This window comes from Mesocricetus auratus, unplaced genomic scaffold (assembly GCF_017639785.1).
Source record: "Mesocricetus auratus isolate SY011 unplaced genomic scaffold, BCM_Maur_2.0 Super-Scaffold_100020, whole genome shotgun sequence".
NCBI classification, from domain to species: Eukaryota; Metazoa; Chordata; class Mammalia; order Rodentia; family Cricetidae; genus Mesocricetus; species Mesocricetus auratus.
In genome coordinates this window covers 40,347,477-40,375,097 of record NW_024429201.1, presented here as the reverse complement: position 1 = coordinate 40,375,097, position 27,621 = coordinate 40,347,477, and the positions used below count along the sequence as shown (strand labels likewise).

At 39.7% G+C, this 27,621-nt stretch overlaps 1 protein-coding gene across 8 annotated transcripts in view; it reads left to right on the top strand.

The window, feature by feature from the left end:
• Window positions 1-27,621, top strand: part of Mctp1 (multiple C2 and transmembrane domain containing 1) — a 521,330-nt gene that overhangs the window by 266,423 nt on the left and 227,286 nt on the right. For all 8 annotated transcript variants that reach the window (XM_040728844.1, XM_040728841.1, XM_040728842.1 and 5 more), the window contains exons 3-4: window positions 8,003-8,145; window positions 26,065-26,144. In XM_040728844.1, the coding sequence (XP_040584778.1) occupies window positions 8,003-8,145; window positions 26,065-26,144 (223 nt within the window). The remainder of the gene's footprint in view (window positions 1-8,002; window positions 8,146-26,064; window positions 26,145-27,621) is intronic.

Here is a 27,621-nt window from a genome sequence, read left to right as displayed (position 1 = left end):
TGATATGTACTCACTCATATATGGATTTTAGACATGGAACAGGATAGTTCCAGTCTGCACTTCCACTTATAGAGAGTCTGGGAAACAGGAAAGAACCTAAAAGATATGCATATATGCATAGTACCCAAGAGAAGAGTATTGAGACAAGATCCTCTGAATGGATGGGGAACACGGCGAGGGGTGGGGGGGGGAGTGGGAGCTGGGAAGAAGAGAGGGGGAGAAGAGGAAGAGAGAGTAGGTCATGGGGGAACAGGAAGTTGAGTGGGTAGGGATAGAATAGGGGGAAGAGGGAATCATAGGTTAGAAGACAGATCAGGCACCAGAGTGACCTCGAGTGATCTAAAGGGATAATACCAATTGGCAAGCTAAGCAATAGTGGAGAGACCACCTCGAATGCCCATTCCTGATAATGAGCTTGATGTCTATAACCATCTGGGGGCCTTCATCCAGTGATTAATGGAAGCAGAGGCAAACACGCAATTAAGCACTGAACTGAATGCAAGGAACCCAGTGACAGAGAGAGAAGTGTTGAGCAAATTGGCAAAGAATGGGCTGGCAAAACCAGCAGAGACAGCTGATCTGAACAGTGGAGAGCTCTCGGACCCCAGACTGACAGCGGGGAGGCCAGCATGGGACTGATCTGGACCCCCCAAATGTGAGTGTCAGCGAGAAGGCCTGGGCAACCTATGGGGCCCTGAGCTGTGGATCAGTGTCTATCCCTGGAATACAAACAGTCATCGTGTGCCCATAGCACAAAGAGGGATGCTCTCTCAGCCTGGACTCTTAGGGTAGTGCCTGGACCCTACCCAGAGTAAAATGACAGACTCTAGATATCCCCTATTTGGAAGGATTTGGCAATAGGGTGGGAGGATGAGAGGGAAGGGGAGTGTGGGAGGAGGGGAGGGAGAGGGAACTGGGATTGACATGTAAAACAAGCTATTTAAAATTAAAATAAAAAATGATAAAAGAAAAAACAAAACAAAAAAAACACAAGCTTTCGTCGGTGTTCTGGGTTTTATAAGGTTGGACGGCATGTATACTTTCCTTTATAATGAGAAAAGAGACGATTGATTGATTTTCTTTAAAAGAAACAATTGAATCATGGAGTTTGGGAAGAAGCAATGAGCATTCTCTAGGTTTGAATTGTTCTACAACATATGTGTAATTTTAAAATAAAATTAATGCTTCTAAAGACCAATCCTGAAATTACGATGGGGAAAGCAGTCTGAACTCAACCCCTAGATTCTTTGCCACGTCATCTTGTCATCCCCGTAAGCCATTTCAATGAAGTGTGCGGCACAGAGAGTGACAACCAGGCATGTGCTGCTAGGAACAGCCCAGGAGCCCCAAGGCCTGATGCACAGCCACCCTGACTCGCACAGCATAAACACAGACTGGACAGACATTTGGTAATTATGACTGCCACCTTGTGGTTTGATGGAATATTGCAACAAAACAGCACTAAGGATTTAGTAATTTTTTGAGATTTAAAATGCACTAATTATTATTATTGCTGTTATTATATTATTATTGTTGTCATTGTATCCCTACTAAAGGCTTACTGTGAATTACTGGCTTGGATTTACTTGGAACTCTAAATGCTAGTATGATTTAGTAGCTGGAGAGTCTGAAGAAAATTACTTCCCACACCATGTGAGATCCATGATAAAACAGAACAAGATAGTTTTTCCTCAAGAGTTACCCAGTCATTGTGAGTTCCCGAAAGATGCATCCCAGAAAAGTTAACTCACATCACTCCACTTCTTGACAGCACAAATCATAAAGGATCCAAGACTTACTTGTAGACCAGAACAGCGATGCTTCATTTTCTTTTAAAGCAGGATTTCCTACATGTGCTTGACCACAGAGGCCACCAAACACCACAGCGGCTATTGATATCACTAGTAGTGTCCTGCTGAGACAACCCTCATGTAAACCCTTCCAAACATAAGTGACTGGCACATCGTGTACAGATCTTTTAATGAATTGAACAGGCCACCTGTTGAAATCACAAGCAGCTGTAAGTCACTTAGGGACCAAACTAGATTAAGGATCTGAAAACACATAGGGACCTAAAGTGGATTAATAATTGAGAAGCATACAATGACATTACCAAGGGAATGAAGAGGGAACGGTCACTGGATGCTGGGATTGTACATAGCATAATTCCTCCAGCTGAAAGTTAAATATTTCAAGGAAAGTAGAGATCATGTTATGTTATGTTATGTTATGTTATGTTATGTTATGTTATGTTATGTATGGGGGATTGAGACAAGGTTCCCACAAATCATAGTAAGAGCAGGGGCTGCAGCAGAGAACTCCGGGAGGAGCTGGATGTCTCCATGTTCTTGAGGGCAATGGTGACAGTTCTGTGGCCTGTTTAGTTTTAGACATTGTACACAGTGTTTTCACACACTGGTATACCTTACATTTTGTAAATGATGAAATACACTGGAAAATGCTAAAAAGCAGTTAGATAAACCTTGGGGTATCTGATTTTCTCCATACACTGCCATGTAACAGAATCCTGACCCTCACAGGGATCTCATTCAATGGCAGAAAAATACAGAATAGTCAAGCGGACATGCAAACTGGGAATGTGGGTGTGCAACTATAACTTCAGTGATATGTGTTACTTGAGACTTTATTCAGACAGGAGATTGAGGAAGACGTTTCTTAAATGAATTTGGAGAATCAGAAAACCTCAGCCAGGCAAAAGAATTCAGGAAGGTGGAACACTGAAGGAGACAAGCTGGCTGACATACCCAAACACTTGATGCGCAGGTGCCATGGTGTAGCTATAAACACGAACACTAGATGCGCAGGCGCCATCGACTAGCTGTAAACACGAACACTAGATGCGCAGACACCATCGAGTAACTGTAAGCTTTGTATTTGGGAGGTGGAGGCGGGAACCATCAGAAGTTCAAGGTCCTGCTCAGTGACATATTGAGTGTTCCACCATGCTGACAATGGATTAAACCTCTGCAACTTAAGCCACTCAAGTAAATGTTTTCCTTTATAAGAGTTGCAGTGGTCATGGTCTCTTCACAGCAATAGAAACTCTAAGATGATAGATAGATAGATAGATAGATAGATAGATAGATGATGATATAAACACATAGACAGACATAGGCACAGGTATAGACACAGAAACAGTATAGACAAAAGATCTGTTGTCCCTTTTTGACTCACATAAAAAGACAGTCCCATGAGAAAAAAATCTTGCCATGAAGCCTATACCTGAATTTGATACTTCTGACACAGGTGGTAGAAGAAAAACATTTATTCTTTAAAGTTATCCATTGATATAAAGAAGGAAGAAATTACATTTTAAGAAACTAAAAAGGGAAATTAGCTGAAATGAAGGTTCAGAAAAAGAATTGCTAGGTCATAAGATAGACAGAAAATTCATGATTTCTGGATATTGACTTCCAAAATTGTTAAACATTCTGCAAGTTTCCACCTTATATACATAGGTTATCACTTTCCCAAATCTGTGGGTAAATTTGGGATTCCCAGTCTCCTTATCAGGAAGGACTATGAATCAAACAAGCTGGGACATGCCACATCCCTATCTTTGAAGGTAAAAAAAGTGGGCTCCTTTGTATTTTGGGCATATCAGAATTGACACTTCATCTTGATTTTTCCTGTGACAAATATGAAATGACCTTCTTCATCTCCTTTGATTAATTTTAGTTAGAGATCTAGTTTGTTAGATATCAAGATTGCTACACCAGCTTGTTTCTTGGGGGTCCGTTGGATTGGAAAATCTTTTCTCAACCCTTAAATCTGAGGTAATGTCTGTCTTTGAAATTAAGGTCTTTCTAGTATGCAGTAGAAGAGTAGATTCTGTCTTTGTATCCATTCTGTTAGCCTGTATTTTTTATAGGTTAATTAAGACCATTGATATTAAGGGATATTAATGACCATTGATTATTGATTCTTGTTAGTTTTGGATTTGTTGTTGGTTGTGATATCATGTTTGTGTTTCCATCACCTTATGGGGGGCTTTTGGTAACATGGGATTATCTATTGCCTATGTTTTTGCTCATGTAGCTAGCTTCCTTGGGTTGGAGTTTTCCTTCCAGTACTTTCTGTAGGTCTGAACTTGTGGATATGTATTGTTTAAATCTTTTTTTGTGATATCTTGTTTTCTCCATCTGTAGTTATTAAAAAGCTTTTCTGACTATAGTAGTTTGGGCTGGCATCCATGGTATTTTAGTGTTTGTAGAATATCTGTCCAGGATTTTCTGGCATTCAGAGTTTCCATGGAGAAATCATGTGTGATTGTGATAGGTTTGCCTTTATATGTTACTTGGCCTTTTTCCTTTGCAGCTCTTAATATTCTTTCTTTATTCTGTATGTTTGGTTTTTGGTTATTATGTGGCGAGGGGACTTTTGTTTTGGTCCATTCTATCTGGTGCTCTGTAAGCTTTTTGGCATGGCTTTTTTTTTTAGGTTGGGGAAGTTTCTTCCCATCTCTTCATTCAGTGGGTGCAGATAGGGCCTCTCCCAGTGGTTGCAGAGCCAAGGCTCTGATGGCAGGAGCTCTTGCAGGGGGTGTGGGGCCAAGGATCTCTCCCAGAGGGTGCAGTGCCAATACTCCAATGGTGGCAGATGCTAGATGGTTTGGTCTGCCCCCAGGTCTCTGGAGACTTGGTGGTGGGATTTGTCTATGTACCCTGTTCAAAGGCTTCCAATGAGAGGGGAGGAGGGGCAGGAAAGGGTCCAGTACACACCTCTCCTAGTGGATGTGGTGCTAAGTCTCCAAAGGTGACAGTTGCTGGATGGTTTGGTTTTCCCCCAGGTCTCTCCAAATACAGAATTTTTAAAAAGACTCTCATATAATTCAGGCTCCCTTGAACTTGTTGTAGATACAGAATGCCTTGAATGTCTGATCCTCCTGTTTCTATCTCTTGAGTGTTTGGATTATAGATTTGCCCTGCTTTACAAGTTTGGAGAGAGCCTCAAGTGATGAATAAGTACAAGTCAAAAGGCAGTTTTTATATGTAGCATAAACACTTGCATGTTGCTTCAGGGAGTAAAGTATTGAAAATTGATTTGGAGAGAAGTTTAAGAGGTCAGCACTGTAGTTATAATTCTTATCACTTACATAGTGTTTTACACTTTATTTTTCTTTAATCATACAGTCTACAGGTATCAATTGAAGCTACAATTTGGACTAACCAGGAAGAATTAAGCTAAACCCTAACACTAGGGAGACATAAATAACCACTTTCTAATTACAGACATTGCTGTGCACTAGAAATTCTATTGAGGGTGCCACTGAGTCTCTAGGATTTTAATGACTGCAAGAACAGCTGAGTCAAGGTTGGTCGTATTGTCAGCCTCATGCTGCAATGAGAAATATCATAATATATATGTAAGTATGTATAGGCCATTCCCTCCTATGGGCACAGCTAGAAAAAAGCACAGACAATTAGAATCAAACAACTATTGTGTATTATAAGCAACTCGCTTACCATTTCTGATTTTACTTAGACTATACATGCATATATATATGTGGTGTTATATATATATATGTTAAGTAGTGATATCATTAGTTAATTAACTATATATGTATATATAATTAACCTATTTATGGAGTTAGAACCCTCCTGATTCAACTACTCCTCAATGATGACAATAGCTGGGAACAAAACACCCAAAACTCCACATCCATCCCTGTCTGGTATTCAAAGCTGTAAGTTACAAGGTAAGGATATATGGAGCTAAGAATAATAGTAGGTCAGCATTGAGACCCACTTTTCTCTAAGGTTTTAGGTGACTGCTGACCGTGTGTGTCTTTTTAAACTAGCAAAATTGGTCAATATCATTGATCCTTCTTTTTGCAGCAGTTCAGATGATATCAATAGAAATGTCAGTTAACTCCACCATTCAATCATGTTGATTTTTATTCACATTGGCTTTTATACTGATTGTATGTAGTAACAGGCTTCATAGAGATGTTCAATCAAGCATATCATGCACTCTAAGAATAGTCATCCTTCACACCTCTTCTTTCTCCAACCTCACCCCTCCCACTAATACACGTTATTTCCATAGAAGTCTCATTTCTGCCTTCATGTCATTCTCAAAGAAATGATTTGTGAATCTGTATGCAAACTGGAATCCACACATGAGAGAAAACATGGTTTTTCATTTTTCTAAATCTGTCTTACTTCATTTAGGGTAATAATCTCCATTTGTTCCTATTTCCTGCAAACAGCATTAACTTTACTCTTCTCAAGTTTAAATGATACTTCATTACAGATATATACCTCATTATCTTTACATATCCTTCTGTTTATGGCCACTGATTCCATGCTTTGGATACTGTGACGATTGCTGTAGTAACCATGGATGTGAAATTGTCTCTCTGTGGTGTGTTTACTTAGAGTCTTTAGACTATGTACTCGGGAATCAAATAGCTAGGCCCTATGGGGCTCTGCTTTTAGGGTTTTGTTTATTGGTTATTATTCATACTGGGGACTGAGCTTAGGGCTTAAAACAAGCCCAGCAAGTGTTCTATATAGCTCTGTAGTAAGGGCTGTATCCCCACCCCCTATTTTATTTAATTTTTGTTTGTTTTTGTGGAACCTCCATGCTCAGGAAATAAAGGAAGAGTTGACAACTCTGATGGCATGATGCTAAAATGATAAAATCAAAGGAACAATTAAGTGAATGAAGAGATGGTCTACAGAATAGGAGGAAAATCATGCTAGCTCAGTATCTAATGGGTTTGAGATCCAGGATCCGTAAAAAGAAATCAAAACCAAATACCACAAACAAAAATCAACCCAACCAATAAGGTGGGTTAATGGCTAAGAAACCATCCTGAATGAGGTAACCCAGTCACAAAAAGAGAAACATGGTATGTACTCACGCATATATGGATTTTAGACACGAATCAGGGGAGTGCCAGCATACAATCCCACTGTCAGAGAGTTGAGGAAACATAACCTTCATCCAGTGACTGATGAAAGCAGAGGAAGATATCCACAGACAAACACTGAACTGAACTCCTGGAATCCAGTGTTAGAAAGAGAGAACTGATGGGCAAAGGAGTTAAGACTGGGCTGGTCTAATCCACAGAAACAGCTGACCTGAACAAGGGGGAGTTCTTGAACTCCAGATTGATGGCTGTGTGGAAAGCATGGGACTGACCCAGACCCCCTAAATGTGGGTGTCAGTGAGGAGGCCTAGGTAACCTATGGGGCCTTGGGTAGTATTTGTCCCTGGCATACAAATAGACTTTGAGTGCCCATCCCACAATGAGTCTGGACTCTTGTGGGAAGGCCTAGGCCCTGCCCTGGATGGAATGACAGACTCTGGAGATCCATCATGCAGGGCCTCACCCTCCCTGGGGATGGGAGTAGAGATTGGGTGGGGGACTGGGGGACTTGGTGGGGAGGTTGAGGGAAGAGGGAAGGGAGAGGGAGCTGGGATTGACATGTGAAGCAAGCTTGTTTATAACTTAAATAGACAAAAAGGGGGGAAAAGGTGGGTTAATGAAATGGATAGAAAATTCTCAACAGATCAACTGCAACTGGCCAGGAAATATATGATAAAAGTGTTCAGCATTCTTAGTCATTGCAGTTGGGGAAATGGAAATTCAAAACTACAATGAGATCTCCTGTCTTACTGCATCAGCATGGCTATCACTGAGGAAACAAATGGCAACATGTGCTGGTGAAGATGCAGGAGACAAGAGCCCTTGAGCACTGCTGGCAGAATGCAAATTACTTCTGCCTCTGTGGAAGCAATTGTGTCTCTGAAAAGCCGGGATAAGTTTACAGGGTTATGCTCAGAAGATAAAGCAATAACAATGATGGTTATGACTTGATCTTGCTTCAGTTCTTAGAGAAGAAAACCTTTTCCTGTGTGATAGGTCTCGATTAACGTTTCCCCTTTAATTCTTTCTGATGTTTCAATGAGCGGCTGTCATACTTTCTTAGAAAGGAATGGCTGATGCAGACCATGTGTATCTCTTCAACAGGGACAAGTGATCCATATGTGAAGTTTAAAATTGGAAGAAAAGAAGTCTTCAGAAGTAAAATTATACATAAGAACCTGAATCCTGTGTGGGAGGAGAGGACTTGCATTCTTGTTGAGCATCTTAGAGAGCCACTGTATGTCAAGGTGAGCTGTTTCTTTGCTTTTCCGTTATGGGATCTGACTCAGAAACCTTTGTTAAGTGGTTGTTTCTTTTGCCTCTGAAGGCACTTTCACCAAAGACTTCTATAAACAGTTCCAGCCCAGACAATGTGTCACAAAAGGAATGAGATGGTGAGCTGCCAGGGGCACTGCCATTTGGAGCAGTGCTGTTGGTGGGCATTCAGAACTATGAGACCCATCTTCTGCTTTGTTCTGTGAGCTGATTTATGTTGGGTTGGGGGGCACATGAAAATATGATAGGTCTCCAAGAATCTAGCCTAAAGGAAAGCTTCCACAGAAACCAGCATTTCTGTTTTGGTTGTTTTGTTTTTAATCATGCTACTTGAAATTTTCATGTGGCTGCTGCAGATCGAGGAGGCTGTGGCTCACTGTCATAATTTTTTTCAAAATAGGGAAGTCAACTCGCAAATGTGTCACTTTTCCTGCCAGCCTGGTCCCAGAGCAGTGTCAACCCCAAATAACACACAGAGACTCTATTAGTGACAATGCTGTCGGCCAATGTCCAGGGCTTCTCATTGGCTAGTCCTGTCCTAAGTATTACCCATAACTACTAATACATATATATATATGGTCTTATCTTACCGAGGACACCAGCCTCATGTGTCCTCTCTTCCCAGGATCACATGGCAACTCTCTACTCTTGACTACATTTCTCAGAATCCCCCTTGACTCCCAGTCCCAGCTATCTTGCTTCCTTATTGACCAACAGTGTCTTATTTTTCAACCAATAAGACAAACATATACACAGAAGGACTTTCCCCACCATCATAAAGTTTTTTTCAAAATAGGGAAGTCATCTCACAAAAGTGTCACTTTCCCTGCTGTGTTAAAGGCTCCTGTTCAACCAGATAGTATGAATGTATACATACCAGTTTGGACAAAACAATAGACAACATTGTGGTGATGTTGGATTAGTAAATCTAGTGCCTAATCTTAGTCTTCTCACAGTGGTGTGGTTCACATTTTAATTCAAGGTAGCAGGAGTCACTACTCTGGCAATTTACTTCTGGAAATGTGTATAGAAGATGACACATGTTTGCACTGACCAAAATGCAGTGCTGCTGGCATCTGTCAGCACAAATGGTATCCTACCTTCTCTGCCTGCCAGCTCTGGCATCACTGGCAACCATTGTATCTAACGACCCTGTTATGAGGAAGTTCCTGAGGCACCTTTGCGGTAGACAATAAAGATAAATGCATAAGAAAAATGAGGCTTTGCTTCTTAGGAAAGTTAGGGCTTTGGGACTGAAGAGAGCCTGAGTGATTAAAGCACTTGCTATTCAAGCAAGATGACTTTAACTGGGGTCCCTGGCACCCACATAAAAACAACCCAGAGGTGGTTGTATATTACTAGTGCATGTAATTAGTGCATGCAGATGGAGACAAGCAGGCCTCCAGAGCTCTATAGCCAGCCAATCTAACCAAAGCATCAAGCTTCAAGTGCAATAAAAAGAACATGTCTCAAATACAAGCATAACTACAGATGTAGTACATGCATACATACAGCACATGCATGCATACATACGTAGATACAGTAGAGAACAAGTGAATGAGACACACCCTGATGTCAACTTTAGGTCTCTGCAGGTGCACATGTGGGCATGTGCACTCCATACACATGCATACACATGAGCAGATACACATCCAATAGGATACCAAAACCAAATAAAGAAATAACAAAAAAGAAAGAAACTTAATATCTGCAATGGTATCAAAAGGCCTATACCTTCCCATGTATGAGATCTGGCAAGGACAGAATGAAGACTCTTTCTCCTCTCCAGTTAAGGGGACCATGTGTAACCTACAATGAAGGCAATGGGATTACTAGGCCTTGGAAACAGTCCTGAAATTTCTCTGCTCATGTAAGCAAACAGTGATTTGAACTTGCTCCTAGTGGGCATGAGGGACAGCTCTGCACTGGGACTGAAAGCATTTGCCACGAGTTCAGTGACTTGTGTAACCCTTGGTGCAGAACAGTTTCCTCTGCGGTGACTCAACGTTCCCATGGACACCATGTCCAGTCCAGACTCCAATCGAGCTCTAAAGCAGTCAAGGAGAGCTCGGAATCTACACAAGAAGCCTCATTACAGAGTCCTGAAGACAAACCCACAGAAAAGACCAAATGCAAATGTCATGTGTCAGGGCATTGTTCTTCACCAGATAAGCAATTACCACAGTCCAAAGGAGATGAAAAAGGCCCACAGCAAGACAGTGGAGACATGGGCATGGTGCCACTTGGGAGGCAGGAACAGGGGGATCACCACAAATATGAGGCCAGCCTAGTCTACATAGAAAGCTTCAGGCCATCAAGGATGATTACAAACGCCTGTCTCTAAAGAAAAGACAAACACATCTTAGCACTGGGGAGAATAGAGAATACTATTCATGTTGTTTACAGGAAGAAGCCTTAGGGGACTGAAGGGCTATAGTTATCAAGAAACTAGCAACTGCAGAGAAATTCACTGCAGAAAAAAAGGTTACTATATAAACTTGTGTTCTTTATTCTGTAAACACCAAATATTTTGGGAAGAGTTTTTTCTTTTCCTCTATTTAAAGTTAGTGGATTAATTTATTTTAGGAGTATGTAAGTCTGTGTGCTTTGCCGTCTTCAGAGCCCCACTCGTATTTTTCTGTCAGTCATTGAGTCTGCAGACATCTACTGAAGCATCACTTTATGCCAACCAAGAAGAATTAAACCAGATTTTATTATGAGGGAATTGTGGGGTCCACATGGGTGCATATGTGTGGGTGCCATGCCCATGAGTGTGACAACCGGAGGTCATTGGCTTTCCACCTTGCCTTCTGTGACATGGCCTCTCACCTCTTAGTCTGTGAGGCTGGGCCACCAGGGAGCCCCAGGACCCTTGTCTATACCTTCCCAGGCACATGAAGCTGTACCAGCTGTTTTCACACATGCTCCAAGGTTCAGAACTCAGGTCCCCATGCTTACACAGCAAGTCTTTTACTGACAGGGCCATCCCCTAACGCCCCAGGATAGCTTTTTAGATTTCTAAAAAATAAATATTTTACCTGGGGCACTGAGAAAAAATAAATTATGCTGTTTTAATATTTATCATTCCTGGTTCAAGGAAAGTAACAACTTTGTTACTTCTGGACATGATAAAGGAGGCTTTTCTCTCACCTAATTTATAGAAAGTCAACAAATTTAAAGACATTCTTAAATGTTCCTGTGTTCTGAGTGCCTGTTTAGTACCTAATTCTTTCTCTACTTTTGCCATCGTAGGACACAAACTACCTTTTTCTCTAAATTGTCATTCCTGTCACATGATCCACAAGTCTCATAGTTATCCTCTGCACACTTACGGGGTGCCCTACTCCCTCGAGAGTCTTCAGTGTAGAACCTCAGTTGATCCCCTCTATATCCTGCCTATATATATATAGTGTGTGTGTGTATGTGTGTGTGTAACATAGAAAAATAAAAAACCCACAGACTGATATTGGGGTTCAAGCTTCAAGCTGAAAATTAGAAAAGCAAAGCAGCCAGGCCACTAGCTCTTACCTTTACCTCAGGCTGATAGGGCTGATCCTGTCTCCACAAGCTCTCACCAAGCCTCAGACTGCTGCCTCTCCTCAGTGTGGCTGGAGAATCAATGTCTTCCTATCCTCAGTGTGACTGGAGAAAGAATGCCAGCTCTGAGACCCTGTTCGTGTCTTAAATACTTCCCATGAGTCCTGGGATTAAATGTGTGAGCTCTGTTACTCTTTTAGACCGATTCAATCTCATGTAGCCCTGGGTGGCCTTGAACTCAGAGAGATCCATCTGCCTTTGTCTCCTGAGTCCTGGAATTAAAACCACTGCCTGGCTTCTATGTCTAACTAATATGGCTTCTTTGATATTTTGGTTTCCAGTGACTTTAATAAATCATAAACAATAATCGCCATGTGTATGTGTGTGTCTAATAAATTGTCAAAAGCCATATTTCTTTTTTTTTAATGAATGCTTTTCAAAAGAATACACATGTGTGTGCCTGAGCACATATATTATAAATCCACATACATATACATGCACTTCACATGTAAAGAAGCTGAGAAGGAGAAACAAAGGGTTGTATGTCAGTTTGCACTTATGTCTCCTTAGCAGTCCATTATACAGGATGGTTAGCCACAACTGTACTCGGACCACACAGAAGGAAGTGCACAGTCATTTGTGAAGCAATAATCATTTATTCTCATTCCTATCAGAAATGAAAATATCCTGTTTTTGCTTGGTGTTGGGTATACAAAGATCCAAATAAAACAATTGGTGTGAATGACACTGAGTTCCTATGTGGCTTCATGAACATTATAGTATTGTATTGTCTCTGCAAAGTACCATGTGGTCGCCTTCCTGAACTCTAAGGTGACATTTATATTCTCTCTGATAGATGACTAATCTTGTCTAAAAGATTTCTCAGGAATGAAGTGGTTCTGCAGTGACTGGTGCTGTGAAAACATACTTTCGTGAGCTAGTTGGTTGGAAAAGATTAAGCCTACAGTCCTGCCAATAGCTACAGGGAAAACAAGTACCATATGTATTGTATAATCTTATTACAGTGTCAGTGTGAGTGCTACTAAAGAGACCACTGAAGTTAAAGATAGAATTCTTGACACCTCAAATGAGAAAAAGGTTTGTTACAGACAACTGTGTAGCCTGTGGTTTGCCACAGCATACACAAAATGAGGAAGACTCTGAAGGAGCAGTTGTGTGACACACAGCATACCTTAGCACCCATTGCGTTTCTGAGGGAGTACCCACAATTAGGAGAGAGATAATACCTGCTTAGCCAAATAATAACTGTGGGTTCCAGAAACCCACAACGTTATATTTCTCAAAATTCTTGAGATCAATTTTTAAAACACTTTGTATATGAGTGGGATCACGTGATTATAGTCTTCCTGTGTTTGGCTTACTTCATTAAGACACATCAGAGAACTCTCCTAAATGATATAAATACTTTAGTGCTTTAGGAAAATGAGTCTATTTAGGACTGCAGGACTGGTTCTCTGGTAACACTTTTTTCCCTCAATATATGTTTTTACTTAAATTAGAAACATGAATGCTTCACATGTCAATCCCAGCTCCCTCTCCCACCCAGCCTCCCTTGTCCCTCCACCAACCCCCCAGCCCTCACCTAATCCCCCACATCATCCCCAGGGAGGGTGAGGCCCTCCTTGGGGGGATCTCCAAGTCTGTCATTTCATCCAGGGCAGGGCCTTCTGGTAACACTTTAACAAAGTCAATAGTTCATTAAATAACTTGATTCTAAGCTTAAGATTTTAACGTTTTGTCAAGTTAAAAACCATATTTAGTACCCTATCTGGAGAGATTTCTGAAAGATCTATACCAGTGAGCCTTAAACCTGAACGTATTATTTAAGTTATTCACATAATTTCAAAGTATTCAAATATCCAACGTCCACTCTTAAAGGATCTGAGGCAAAGTTTAAGTTTCTGTATTTTTAGAACTCTCCCTAGATTATCTGATACAGTTTGTGTGGGAAGCTACTTTTCTATGTACTTGAATAGTAACAATTGAATATTTGGAAGGGAGATGTGTTTACTGATATAAGCCATAGCAATCCAAACAGGGTTTTCCCAATTTATGGAGATGCTTGCTGTCTTAAATATTTTTTTCACATGGTCCAAAATTATTTCAGATATGTGATAAAGCTTCTATGTACAAAAAGGTCTTGGCAAACTCTAACCTGACTTCACCATAAATTCCCTAGAGGAGCTAGGTATGGAGGAAACATTTATCAACATAGTAAAGTGTGTACGTGAAAAAGTATAGGAGCATCATGTTAAATAGAGAAAAACCTCAAAGGTTTCACACGGAGATAAGAAACAAAACAAGGGTGCCTGCTCCCACCACTCCTATTCAATCTAGTGTTTCATGTTTCAGCCAGAGCAGTAAGACCAAAGAAGGAAATTATGGGTACCCAAACAGGAAAGAAAGAAGTCAAAACTTACCTGTTTGCAGATGCTGTGATTCTATTCATGAGAGATGCCACCAGGATTCAGTTGTAAAGCTGATAAATGCTGTCATCAAAATGATAGGTTATAAAATTAACATGCAAAAATCAGTAGCCTTCTATATTCCAATGACAAACATGTAGAAAATCAAACTGAAGAAACTATCCCATTCTCAGTAGCCTCAAGGAAAGAAAATGATACCATCAAATAAACATAATCAAGGAAAGAAAAGATGTGATACACTTCAAAACACCGAAGAAAGAAGACACTTAATTGTGGAAAGACCTTCTGTGCTCATGGATTTGGTAGAATTATTATTATAAAATTACCTTCCTACTAAAAATAATCTATAAATTACAAGCCTAATCCAAATGCCAACCAAATTCTTCACAGAAATAGAAAGCAACAATCTTAAATTCACATGGAATCTTGAATAACAAGAACACTGTCCAAGGTATCACAATATCTGATTTCACAGCCATAGTAATAAAAACTGTGTAGTTCTGGTGGGTCTGTGTGTCTTTGGGGTATGACAGCACTCATGAACTCACTCCATCTGTGGTTTCCTACTCAGGACCAGTCAAAATATTGGTCCCACAAAGCCCCTTCCTCTCTAGAGAACTATCGGTCATTCACGGCTTCTGGGGCAGGGCTCATTTTCCTCAATGGGTAACCATTCGTAGGTTGCCTTTGCTTCAGCAGATACCTTCCCATCCATATTCAGGAGAAAACTCTGAACGCAGTGGGTCATACTCAAGAAGAAGATCTGAAAGTGGGAAAGGGACTAGGTGAGAAGGAGGCTTCCAGCAAGAGAGCGAGGGACTAGAGGGAGTAACGGGAGCAGCGAAAATGACTTAAATCCATTATGCGGATATATGATGCTATCAAACAGTGAAGTATTTTAAAAGATTATGTTATTATTTTATTGTACTATTGGTTCAGTTTTTATTTGTAAATAGTGTATTATGCTCCAATTCTGATGTCATGTACCCTCCACCCCCATCTTTCCCTGTGCTAAGGTGACTGGTTTTGTGTTGTGTAGTCATGACGACAACAACCACGCTATATTCACAAGATAGCACCATGCTATATTCACAAGATAGCACCACGCTATATTCACAAGATAGCGTTTTAGAGTGTTCCTTCCCATCCTCCCTGTGGTGGTCTTTCAATGCATTTATTCACAATGGCCATCTGTCTCAGAGTGGGTGACACACATGCCCCATTTGGGGCTGAGGGTTCAGAAATCTTTTATTCTCAGTATTTTGTTACGTTATGAGTATCTGTATTGACTATTGTCCACTACCAAATGAGGCTTCTCTGACTAAAGCTGAAAGGGGCGGTAGCTAATTAAAATAAATACAAATATTTAGAAGCAGTTTAACTCCATGCCCATTTAGCAAGTCATCAGTATTCCATTGGTATATATGGCTTGTGAACTCCCTATCCATCATCTCATGACAAGGTTTACAGTATCAGTCTTGAGTCTCTTATCACAAAGGTCTCAGATCCGGTCAGAGGGCAGTGGGCTGCCACTGGTGTATCAGTGAGCACACTATCGGGCATGTTGGCGTTGTAGCACTCAGGGCCTCCCTCTGGGTTCAATCATCAATGTCTCCCCCTGACAGCTTGATTATACCTTCTGACACTATACAGCTTCATAAACCGGGAGAAGCTTCCAGCTCAGTTCCAACTTGACTTTACTGCATTCTGTATCTAAAGTGCGTGCTACCTTGGCAATAGTCTTATATTGTATGTAAAATAAAGAAAGAACATTGTAAACATATCACAAACTTAATTTTAGTAATTAGCATTCACTGAATATAAAGCCATGTAAATTATTTAATATTATTGAAAGAGTACACATTTCCCAATCTGTCACTTTATAACTCAAGAATTGTTAAACCTTGGAGACAGTCACCCTTATCCCATCGCATAGATCCCCATGTCCCTACTCCTGGTACTAATTCCCATGGGGATATTGACCATATCAACCATTATTGAGCCTAGATTCCAAGTAAGGTAAGACCAGAAAAAGATGAGACATGGAGAAAACAATACAGAAAACTAGTAAGACAATGAGGCAGCTCACATATATACAGCAAAAGGAAAATGAGAAAAATATAAAATCCCAAGGAAAGTGAGAGTAGAAGCTGAGGAACTAGAAAGTGCTTCTTCAGTGGGTGGAGCCAACTTCCCCAAGTTGTGAGCAAGTCTCAGCTATACAACTCCCACTGAAAGCCAGAAGAAAGCTGTGTTAAGAGCATTGAATCAAAACCTTACTGTAAAACCTGAAACTTTGAAACTGCTAGAAGAAAACAAGAATACCAGTACAGGGAAGAAGCTTAGGAGAGCCCTCCAAGAACGAGCTCAGTGGTTGATAGACCTGACCAAGGAGCTCACATCAAACCCAGAAGTGCCTGCATAGCAAAGCAAACAATTATTAGAGTGAAGAGAAACCATACAGAATGAGAGAAAAACATTTGTCTGTGGTACGAACAACTACAACAGGCAGTTAATACCTATTGAGTGTGTGTGTGTGTGTGTGTGTGTGTGTGTGTGATGTGTGTAGATAGATAGCAAATTAGCTCCAATTAAAAAAATGGGAAAATAAAATTACTCTTGTGAATGATTGAGTACAAATGGAAAGTCAACACATGAAAGAAGAGCTGTATATTTTTAAGTTTGCCTGGGCTCAAGAAATAGCTGAGTGGTTAAGAGTAATTACTGTTCTTCCAGAGGACCTGAGACTGGCCCCAATTAGCCTCACCAGGTGGCCCAACACCAGTGCCTATAAGTCCAGCTCCAGAGGGGTGACATCTTCTTCTGGACTCCTCTTAGATACACGCAGGTGGCATGCAAGCATGCGCACACACACATTAGTTAAAATGGTTTTTAAACGGATGGGAAAGATAAATCTTACCCACTGCTGGTGGGAATGTCACTGTGGAAATCAGTGTGGAGATTTCTCAAAAAGCAAAATGTAACCTTATCATAAAACTCAGCTGTACCACTCTGGGAATGTACCAAGGGATTCTAGGCATATTATAGAGACACTTGCAACACTATCAGAGTAGCTAATTTACGAAGTCAGCTTTGGTGTCTGTCATCAGGTGGTGGATAAAGAAAAAATTGTATATAAACTTTTATTCAGAAATAAAAAGAAAAAATGTGACTTATCAGTAAAATTGGTAAGACTGGAGAATGTTGTAATTAGTAATGTAAAAACTCAGAAAAATATTTTTCTTCTATGTGTAGCCTACTATATATCAATAAAACATAATTTGATATAATGATAAATACATGATATATAATCATAAAAATTATGGGTTCACTTCTCTATTGGGAATCTGGGTAAGAAAATTTACTATAACATTTTCTTTATTTTATAACTTATATAGGTCCCAAATTTCTCACTAGAGACCTGTGTGGTCTGTGAAAGCTGATTTTACCACTACCTTTAAAAAGAAAGCACAAAAAAATAAACAAATGCACACACACATACACACACGCACACACACCTACACATATATACACACACAAACACACATACACACATACGCACACACACACATACACATACATATACACATACACACATACACACACACGAACACATGCACACATACACACATACATATACACATATACACATACACACATATGAACACACGCACACATGCACACATACATATACATACACGTACATATACACACACATACATGCACACACAAATTAAAGGGAAAAAATCACTGAATTTGAAAGAGAGCAAAGTGCAGGTGCACGGGAAGGTTTAAAAAGAGGGAAAGATGTTACTATATTATAATATCAAAATAATATTTAAAAAACATGGCAGGTCACCACACAGGGCTAAGGCACCTCACAGCCATCACACTTGGTTCAGCTCTACAGTTGGTAGCCCCAGTCAAGACACCAAAGACACGATCAGACATCTACATCAAGAAACACTTCAAAGAGCATAAGTCTAGATTCCTAGGTCCCAACACAAAAACACAAGCATGAACAGCAAATAAGCCAGCAGCCCTACTGAAGTAGGCCTTGAGAAAGCAATTCAGTTGGAGCGCAAGATAAGGACTTCAAAATAACAATAATGAATATACTCAAATACCTGAGAGAGGACATGGATAAATGCCCAGTGAAGACCATGAAAGCCCAAAAAGTTTAACGAAATAATGAAAGCAATTCAAGACATCAAAGTAGAATTTAACAAAGAAATAGAATCATTAAAAACACTAAACCAAAATAAACCTGGAAATGAAAAACTTAGGATGTCAAACAAAAACATCAGACGTAAATAGTACTAGTAGATATAAAGACACAGAAGATAGCATTTCAGATCTTGAAAATATAGAAGAAAAGGGTATTTCAGTCAGAGAAAATGTTACATCTAAAAGAAATCAAGACAGCCCATGGTCTACCAGAGGCTTCACCAGCTGCTGACCTCCCACACTCTCCTGATGCCCCTCCCACCCTATCCCCAAGCCCCACTCCCAGCCCCCTCTTGGTCACTATGTCTCACTCATCCCCCAACTCCAGCAGACACACCCTGTTTGGCCAGAGGCCATGCTGGTTGCCAGAAACCCAGTTATGACACCTGCCTGAGGACCTCTCCCATTCCCTTGGTGCTTCCCCACTGTCGCCAGCCTCCCTGCCTTCCTCGTCACCATGTTCAAGCCCCTGCTCAGCTAGAGACCACTGACACCATAAATCAAGCCCCCAACTTGGGTGGAGACCTTCTGCTCAATCACAGACCACACCAGACAGAAGACCAGAAAGGAAATAGAAATCAAGGAATGAAACTCCTATCCAACAAAGACAAACTTAGAAATGAACACCCAGACCTATAATCATCCCAAACACAGATGCCTCGATGCCATGGTAATATGTTACTACCAGAACCCACTATCCTATTACAGCAAGCTCTGAATATTCCAACATACCTGAAGTACAAGAAAAAGACTTTAGAACCAAATTTATGAAGATGGTAGAGTCCTTAAAGAGGAAATGGATAATTCCCTTAAAGAAAGCAAATAAAATATGATAAAATAAAAAGAATCAAAACCAAACCAAACAAAAAATAAACAAAGCCAAGAAAAAGCAAACAGTTGAAGGAAATGAATAAAACTATTCAAGACTTGAAAGTGGAAAAATAAGAAGTTAAGAAAACACAAACTGAAGGAATTCTGGAAATGAAAAATCCAGGTAATCAAATAGGAACTATAGACAGAAGCTTCACCAATATAATACAATAGAAGGAAAAGAGAATCTCAGGCATTGAAGATAAAATAGAAAATAGATATGTTGAGAAAGGAAAATGCTAAGTCTAAAAAAAACACCTGACACAAAAATCCAGGAAATCTGGGACAATATAAAATGGCCAGTGTAAGAATAATAGGAATAGGAGAAGGAGAAGAATCCCAGGTCAAAAACTCAGAAAATATTTTCCTCAAAATCATAGAAAATTTCCCAGCCTAAAGAAGTAGATGCCTAAAAAGGTGCAAAAATCTTATAGAATACAAATGAATTGGACCAGAACAGACCTCACCACATAACAATAAAAACACTAAACATACAGAACAAAGAAAGACTACTGAAAGCTGCGAGGGAAGAAGACCAAGTACCATACAAAAGGAGACAGACCTGTTAGAATCCCTCCTGACTTGTCAAAAGAGACTCTAAAAGCCAGAAGAGCAGACAGATGTCCTGCAGACTCTAAGAGACCACAGACGACAGATACCAGCCCAGACTACTATACCAGGCAAAAATTTCAATCACCATAGATGGAGAAAGCAACGTACTCCACAATAAGGTAAATTTTAGCAATATGTATTCACAAATTGAGTCCTACAGAAGTGCTGGAAGGAAAATTCCAAGGAAGTTAACTACACCCACAAAGATACAGAAAAAATATCACACTATCAAAACAAAACAAAAAAAGGTGAAGTGCCACCTCCCCACACAATCATCACCAAAAACAATGAAATAACAGGAATCAACAATCACTGGGAGAGGCAGCCAGGAGAAAGAGAGAGGGAGAAGAAGAGGGGAGACGGGGACATGGGGGAGCAGGAAGGTTGAGTTGGGGGAAGAACAGAAGAGATTAGGATGAGAGATACCATAATAGAGGGAGTCATTATAGGTTTGAGGAGAGATCTGGCAGTAGTGAGATTTTCAGAGATCTACAAGAATGGCATCAACTGGCAAACTAAGCAATAGTGGAGAGGCTACCTTAAATGCCCTTCCCCAATAATGAGATTGACGACTACCTTATATGTCATCCTAGAGCCTTCATCCAGTGGCTGAAGGACACAGAGGTAGGCACCAACAGCTAAACACTGAGCTGAACTCCTAGAATCCAGTTGTATAGAGGGAGGAGGGATGAGCAAAGGGGTCAAGACTGGGCTGGTGAAACCCACAGAAACAGCTGAATTGAACAAGGGGGGAGTTCATGGACCTCAGACTGATGGCTGAGAGGCCAGCATGGGACTGATCCAGATCCCCTGAATGTGGGTGTCAGTAAGGAGGCCTTGGCAATCTATGGGGCCTTGGATAGTAGATCAGTATTTATCCCTGTCATACAAATGGACTTTGGTAATCCATTTCACATGGTGGGATGCTCTCTCAGCCTGGACATATGGGGGAGGGCATAGGCCTTGGCCTGGATGATATGACAGACTTTGGAGAACCCCCATGAAGGGCCTCACCCTCCCTGAAGAGTGGAGTGGGAATTGGGTGGGGGTGGGAGGTGGGTGGCAGGGGAGGAGGGGAAGGAGAGGGAGCTGGGATTGGATTGTGAAAGCAAGTTTGTTTCTAATTTAAATCAAAAGAGGAAAAAAATCATTAGTCATAGATATCTCTCAATATCATTGACTCAATTTCCTAATAAAAAGATACAGGCTAACAGGATGGATGGGAAAACAGGATCAATCCTTCTACTGCATACAAGAAACACAATTCAATATCAAAGATAGATATTACTTCAGAGTATAGTACTGGAAAAAGATTTTCCAAGCAAATGACCCAAGAAGCAAGCTGGGGTAACTATTCTAACATCTAACAAAACAGACTTCAACCCCTGCTCCCAAAAAATTTTTTTTAAAAAGAGATGGGGAAGGATACTTATACTCATTAAAGAAAAGTATCCACCAAGATGATATTTTAATTGTTAACATCTATGCCCCAAACACCAGGGCACCCACATTTGTAAAACAAATATTACTAAAGGTTAAATCACATATTGACCATCAAACATTGATAATGGGAGATTCAATACCTCACTCTGACCAACAGGCAGATCAGAAAATAGCATTCCTCTTTCTGCTGCATCCAAGAAACACCGGACCACCATCAGAAACAGACATCACCTTGGTAAACAGCATGAAAAGACCAGCTCCTCACCAGACAAGCTTCTTGCAGTAGATGAGAACTCACAGACCCACAACTGGGTGGTGTATGGAAAATGAAAGTGTAGAGCACTCAGCCCTCAGTGTGGTGTCGTTATCAAGCACCCTCTCAAAGCTCGGGGATATATGTGGAAGAGGGTGCAGAAAGATTATAAAAACCCAAGGAAACAGTTTTCAAGACATGACAGGACTGATGCAGCACCTGAATCACAGAGACTGTGGCAGCATGCACAGCACCTGCACAAATTCAACCCAGACAGGGTTCCAGCAATGAGAGGAAGAAGTGGTCATGGGGTGCCACTCCTTACCGTGAAGCTATTTGCAATTGTTATCCTCTGGTAAAGGAAAAAAGGGACACTTCAAGGTAGGGTCCGTGCCCAGGAGCAGTTGGCTGATTTAAGTAAATTCTGTGTCTGTTTGTTTGTTTTGTGGACTTTTGTTTCATTTTGTTTTGCTTGGATTTCTTTTTGTCTTATTGGTCTTTTGCTTGTTTGTTAAAATTTTTTTGTGTTCTTATGGTTTTATTTATTCATTCCTTTTTTGAGAAAGAACATTAAGTTGGGTGGGTAGGTAAGTAGGTAAGATCTGGGAGGATTTGGGGAGTGGAAATATGATCAAAATATATTGTATGAAAAATCAATTTAAATAAAAATGACATTGAAAGAATAACTAAAGCACAAAAGATAAATTTGCCTTTCACTTAATTCTGGACCTTCAGCCAAGAACAGGCATGAGGCATGGGCAGGCCCATCGGTGTGGATTTGGACTTCTAGCTGAGAATAAATGCACAAAACAACTCACACTTCCACACTGGCTGGATGTGAGTGATGATTCATTTAACCCTGGAGCTCTCAGCATGAGTTAAGGGGCAAGAGATTGTTAATGCATTGAATTAAGTAACATTAAGAAGTTTTGAAGGTAACTGGGAGCTAGAAAGGAATTTAAACCACAGATCTTTGGTTTGGTTCTTTGCCCCTCCATTGTAAAACCTCCCAGGGTACCACTCCCTGGGGTTTTTTTCTCCCTTACTGGGTAGTACTAGATACATATTTTTATTGTTCATCATCTCACCACTACAGAAACTTCAAGAAATCAAACATTTTATTTCACTGCTACATACATTGCAAGTGCCTAGAACAGAAGCTAGTCCACTGAAAGAATTTACTCAGCATTTTCTAAGTAAATAAATAAGGATAGAAATCATTGGAACTTTCAAGACTAATCTCCCATGTAGCCATAATTGCCTATGAACATTTAGTCACTTGAACTCACAAGTTCACATTGACATTAAAGGAAGTGAGTTGAGTTTTATGACTGGTGTTCAAAGGGGCTTTCACTGATACACACTACAAATAGTTTTTCATGATTGATAATTGAATTAAGATATCATATAAATTTATCATTAATTGTAAAATGTTTATGTTTTAAAATCACCTTAAGCCGGGCGGTGGTGGCGCACGCCTTTAATCCCAGCACTCGGGAGGCAGAGGCAGGCGGATCTCTGTGAGTTCGAGGCCAGGCTGGACCGACAGCCTCCAAAACAATACAGAGAAACCCTGTCTCGAAAAACCAAAAAAAAATCACCTTAAGATGATAAAAAACATCATGAAGACAGTTTTTAGCCCAGTGATACCTAATGTTCCCAACTTACAGAATGGAGGTGCCTTGTCAGATAGGGTCATGTGAAGCCATTTATATTTGAATTTCCAATATTTCCCTCAGGGTGAGGTACCCAAGTTACATATGTTGAAGTTAAATGTGCTCTATTTTTTAATCTTGCTTTTTCCTAGCCCTCAAATTTGATGTTAAATAAATGTTTTCAAATTCTTTACCTGAAAACTATAAGCAATATCTTGACAATTGGGCTATGAAATTTGCTTAAAATTTAAAATCAATGCATTTAGATCAGGACCTAAGTTATAGTAATTTCTGAATAAATGTAAATTATTCTTGTTGATGTTTAGTGGGCATGGTTCCTCTGCTTTATTCTCTCTTCTATGCTCTATATTCTGAAGATCAATGAAGAGCAGTTCTCCCTCTGACAAATAGTCTGTAGAACTTAGAATTAAGTAGCACAGCTAATGAATCTCATAATAAATGACTCTTGTGTTTCCATTTTCCCCATGCCTATGTTTTTTTCTGATTTAAATGAGCTGAGAACTAAAGCAAATATCTAACATTGCAACAGTAGAAAGACCATTGTGGTAAAGAGAGCTTGGATGTTAAATAGACCTGCTGGGTAGGAGTCTAGTCGTCCAGTCCCTATATTAATTGTTTTCCACCTTGTATGATGTCACCAATCTTGTTCCCAAGCTTACAAGCTTGAGAACAACATAATTATGAGATTTCACAAGAAATTTCCCTAATGTTTCCATGTTATAAATGTGCTACTATGGCCACCTTTGATTACAGCATTATAGTACAGTACTGCCAAAGATGCATTCTATTCATATGATGTACCATGGAGCAGATAGCAGAAGCTCAGAGGTGTAACTGATCATGTATATCTTCCACAGAAGTCCTGTGCTGTCTACAATAAATGCACTCTGCAAGTTTGTATGCAAATCAAATGACTGCAAACAGAATAGTGAAAGAGCCACCAAGGGAGCCCTAGCTACTTAAATAAATCCCCCATGACTCCTCAAATCTGAGAATCTTTTTGTAATGCAAAGTATTTATCTTTTTGCTTAAAAATAAGTTTCTTGAGCAATTATTTGTGTTTTTTTAATTGAAGCACACCTTTACTAGCTTAAAACACTAGTAAACTTGGTACTGCTGTGAAGTGACGCTCCCACTTACTGAGCTCACTGTTATGCCAAGGACTAGACATAGAAATGCTGGACTATTGATTCTCTGTGACTCATTGAGTCTCATATCCTAAAGAGTTCAGTGGACTGGGTCATCCATTCAGGAAGAGACTTCTCCCTTTATGTTAATTCATTCCTGTGCTCAGCCATATTCTATTTAAAAAGGTTAGACAACATAGCTCTAAACTACTCTGGGTAGCTTTATAGGTTGTTTTCATTTCACAAGCTTTCCCTGGGTTCCCACTGTCATTTTGTTTTGTTTTGGGTTTTGTTGTTGTTTTTGCCCTATTAAGGCACATCAGAATGTGTAGTCACAAATCACCTATATATTTACATGTTTAACATCTGTCTCCCTCACTAAACTATCAGCATTAGTGATGTTATTTTTGCTCACTGCTGCTGTTTACTCAGTGTTTATTATATTGCCTGGCACATTGTAACTATTTAGCCATTATCAGGTGAGAGAACAAATAAGCTAGAAAATCAGTAAATAGCAGTTATCCAGTTCCCATTTACACAGTCTTTTAGAAGGCTCTTACTTGACTAAGCGTTGGGATCTCTCTCTAACCTTCTTCCATTTCCCAACTTTCTCCATTTGACTTAGTATCATCGGCTTCTTGCTGATCCATGAACACTTAACTCCTTCTCTTGCTTCTTCTGACTAGGACATCTTTCCTGTATTGGTGTGACATCTGTTCATCCTTACAATCAGTTCCATACACAAAACATCTCCCTAGAGACTGTTCTGTTCTCCTTGTGTGCAGTAAGCCCATGTGTCCCATTAGCTTCTGCTACTGCACATTGTGCTCATCTTTGAACTGAAAATATCTATGCATTTATTGACTATCTTGGCATTTAAATATGTTACTTTGAATAGTGTGGACAGAGGAAGAAACTTTTTCATTTTAATTTCTAATTTAAAAATTTTCCAATAACTGGGCATGATTGCACACGCCTTTAATCCTAAGACTTGAGAGGCAGAGGCAGGTGGATCTCTGTTGAGCACCAGGCTGTTGTAGACTACAAGGACAGTTTCAGGACAGCAGGGTTGTTACACAGAGAAACCCTGTCTCAAAACAAACAACAACAAAAGAATTGTCCCCAATAATTGTTTGCAAACATAAAAAGTTAATTTGATATTACCTTATTGTAACTTTACAAAGTTCTTTAGCCATAATATCTGTATTCTTACTTATTTGCATGTCAAGTTTAAATTTTTCTATAATATCAAAGAATTTATCTTTAGTGACCTTAAAACATATGAATAATAAAATAGAATCACCCATAGCCCAATACACAGATGTATTTGTTGAGTCTCAAACTAAATCACTTTGGTTCTAGGACTGATGATATTTCTTCTATGATGATAAAAAGTATTCTAAGCTATGATTTCCATACTTTTAAGTATTTATTATACTTCATTTGATTTTGTTTCACCTTCTGTGAAACTTCTATTGCTAATACAAATAGAATGATATAATAAATATTAAATGAAAATGTAGTGTACTTGAACATTTTATGAAATTCTAACATTTCAAAGAATAACAAATAAGTTCAAAAAGACATATCAGGAGATTGCATTGCTTTGGTGAAGAGATAGTCAGATTTTATAAACAGCATGTTTCACTTTAAATTTTTCTGAGATTACTTTGAAATTTTTGTCTCTTTGGCCTCTTAGGTATTTGACTATGATTTTGGACTGCAAGATGACTTTATGGGCTCAGCCTTCCTCGATCTCACACAATTGGAGTTAAACAGGTAACTCAAAGTTGTAACATTGCTATGTCCCATTACAGACTTGGCCTGTGACGTCAGAAACCCTACTCAGTACAGGACAGATTCCTGTTGATGTCCTCTTGTCACCATCCGGGCATCTGCCAACTCATCACCCTTTCTTCCTTACCCATGGGCTCTCAAAATCTTCCCTGACTTCCTCTTTCAACAGCAACTATATTCTTAAAAATATTATTGGTTACCTTCCTGGTCCCCTAGCATTATGATAGGAGAGAAAGTATACATTCTTTAAACTCACATGGTTTAGTTGGAATTTGGCATAAAGACTGTAGTTACTGATTAACAAGCAAGGTGCTACATGCTTTGTCTTAAAAACAGCAAATCTCTCATCACTTAAATCATGATAGAACTGACTTTAGCATCACAATTTACCATCACCAGATCTCCAGGGTACCGAGTAGTAGAGTTAGGTTGGTTATATTTGCTTAGTTTCATTATCAGTCCTTGAGGAGCTCCAAAGTTATATTATCATTTCTAACATTACTCAATCCCTGACAATGGGCATGGAGTTTTCAAAATACATTTTGTCATAGGAACTAAAAACTGACTAGAAAGTAGAAAGAAAAATAGGCTTTGAAATGAAGTCTTTGATAGCTGCAAATGGAATTCCTTTCTTGAATGATCACATTACATCAGGTGTCAGGAGAAACAGGAAAGTAGTGTCATAGGCTGGACTACTATTTCCCTTTTGTATGAATACGGATGAATAGATGAATGTACATGGCAGAACCTCTATGCATGCTATGGTAAGATGACTTTGAGCATAGAACCAGCTTAGTGGTCTTCCTGCTGATTGATCCTCTGATAGTTTTTGCATCAGGGGAAACAAAGGGGCAGCCTTTGCTGTCTTCCTACAGTTTGTAGATCCTAACATTGGCTATACCTGAGGATAGAGCTTAGGAGACTGCTGGTTCTCTCCCTTTAGAGGAAGTGCTCTGAGTGGGGGTGTCTGTATTCTGTTATCATGAGCACTGATGCAAACTGAAATGGACTTTGATGTTCTCTTCAAAGGCTACAATTACATATTCTGTAAACCACTGCATTAATTATATGCAAATTATAAGACTTAAAGCATACATTTCTCTTGTTCCTTATTAAAAATAAATCATTGGTGAAAAATAATTTTAAATGAAGAATTACGGGATTAAAGAGCCTTAAAGAGATTATAAGCAAACATTTCATGTGTGCTTAGGTATGTTGCTTATTTTGTGTAATCATTATCCACTACCACCCTAAGGAATTGAGCATATCAGATAACCATTTTATGATGTCTTTAGTATGCTGTTTCAGTTTGTGTACAATTCAAGGATGTCAAAATGGATATTAATGACAGCCATGTAAATGTGTGCTGCTATAGATGTATTGGGGTATCTCCTTAAAGAAAATAATAATCTAGTTTCATTCTTCTACATGTAGCTATCCAGCTTGACCCTCCAGACAA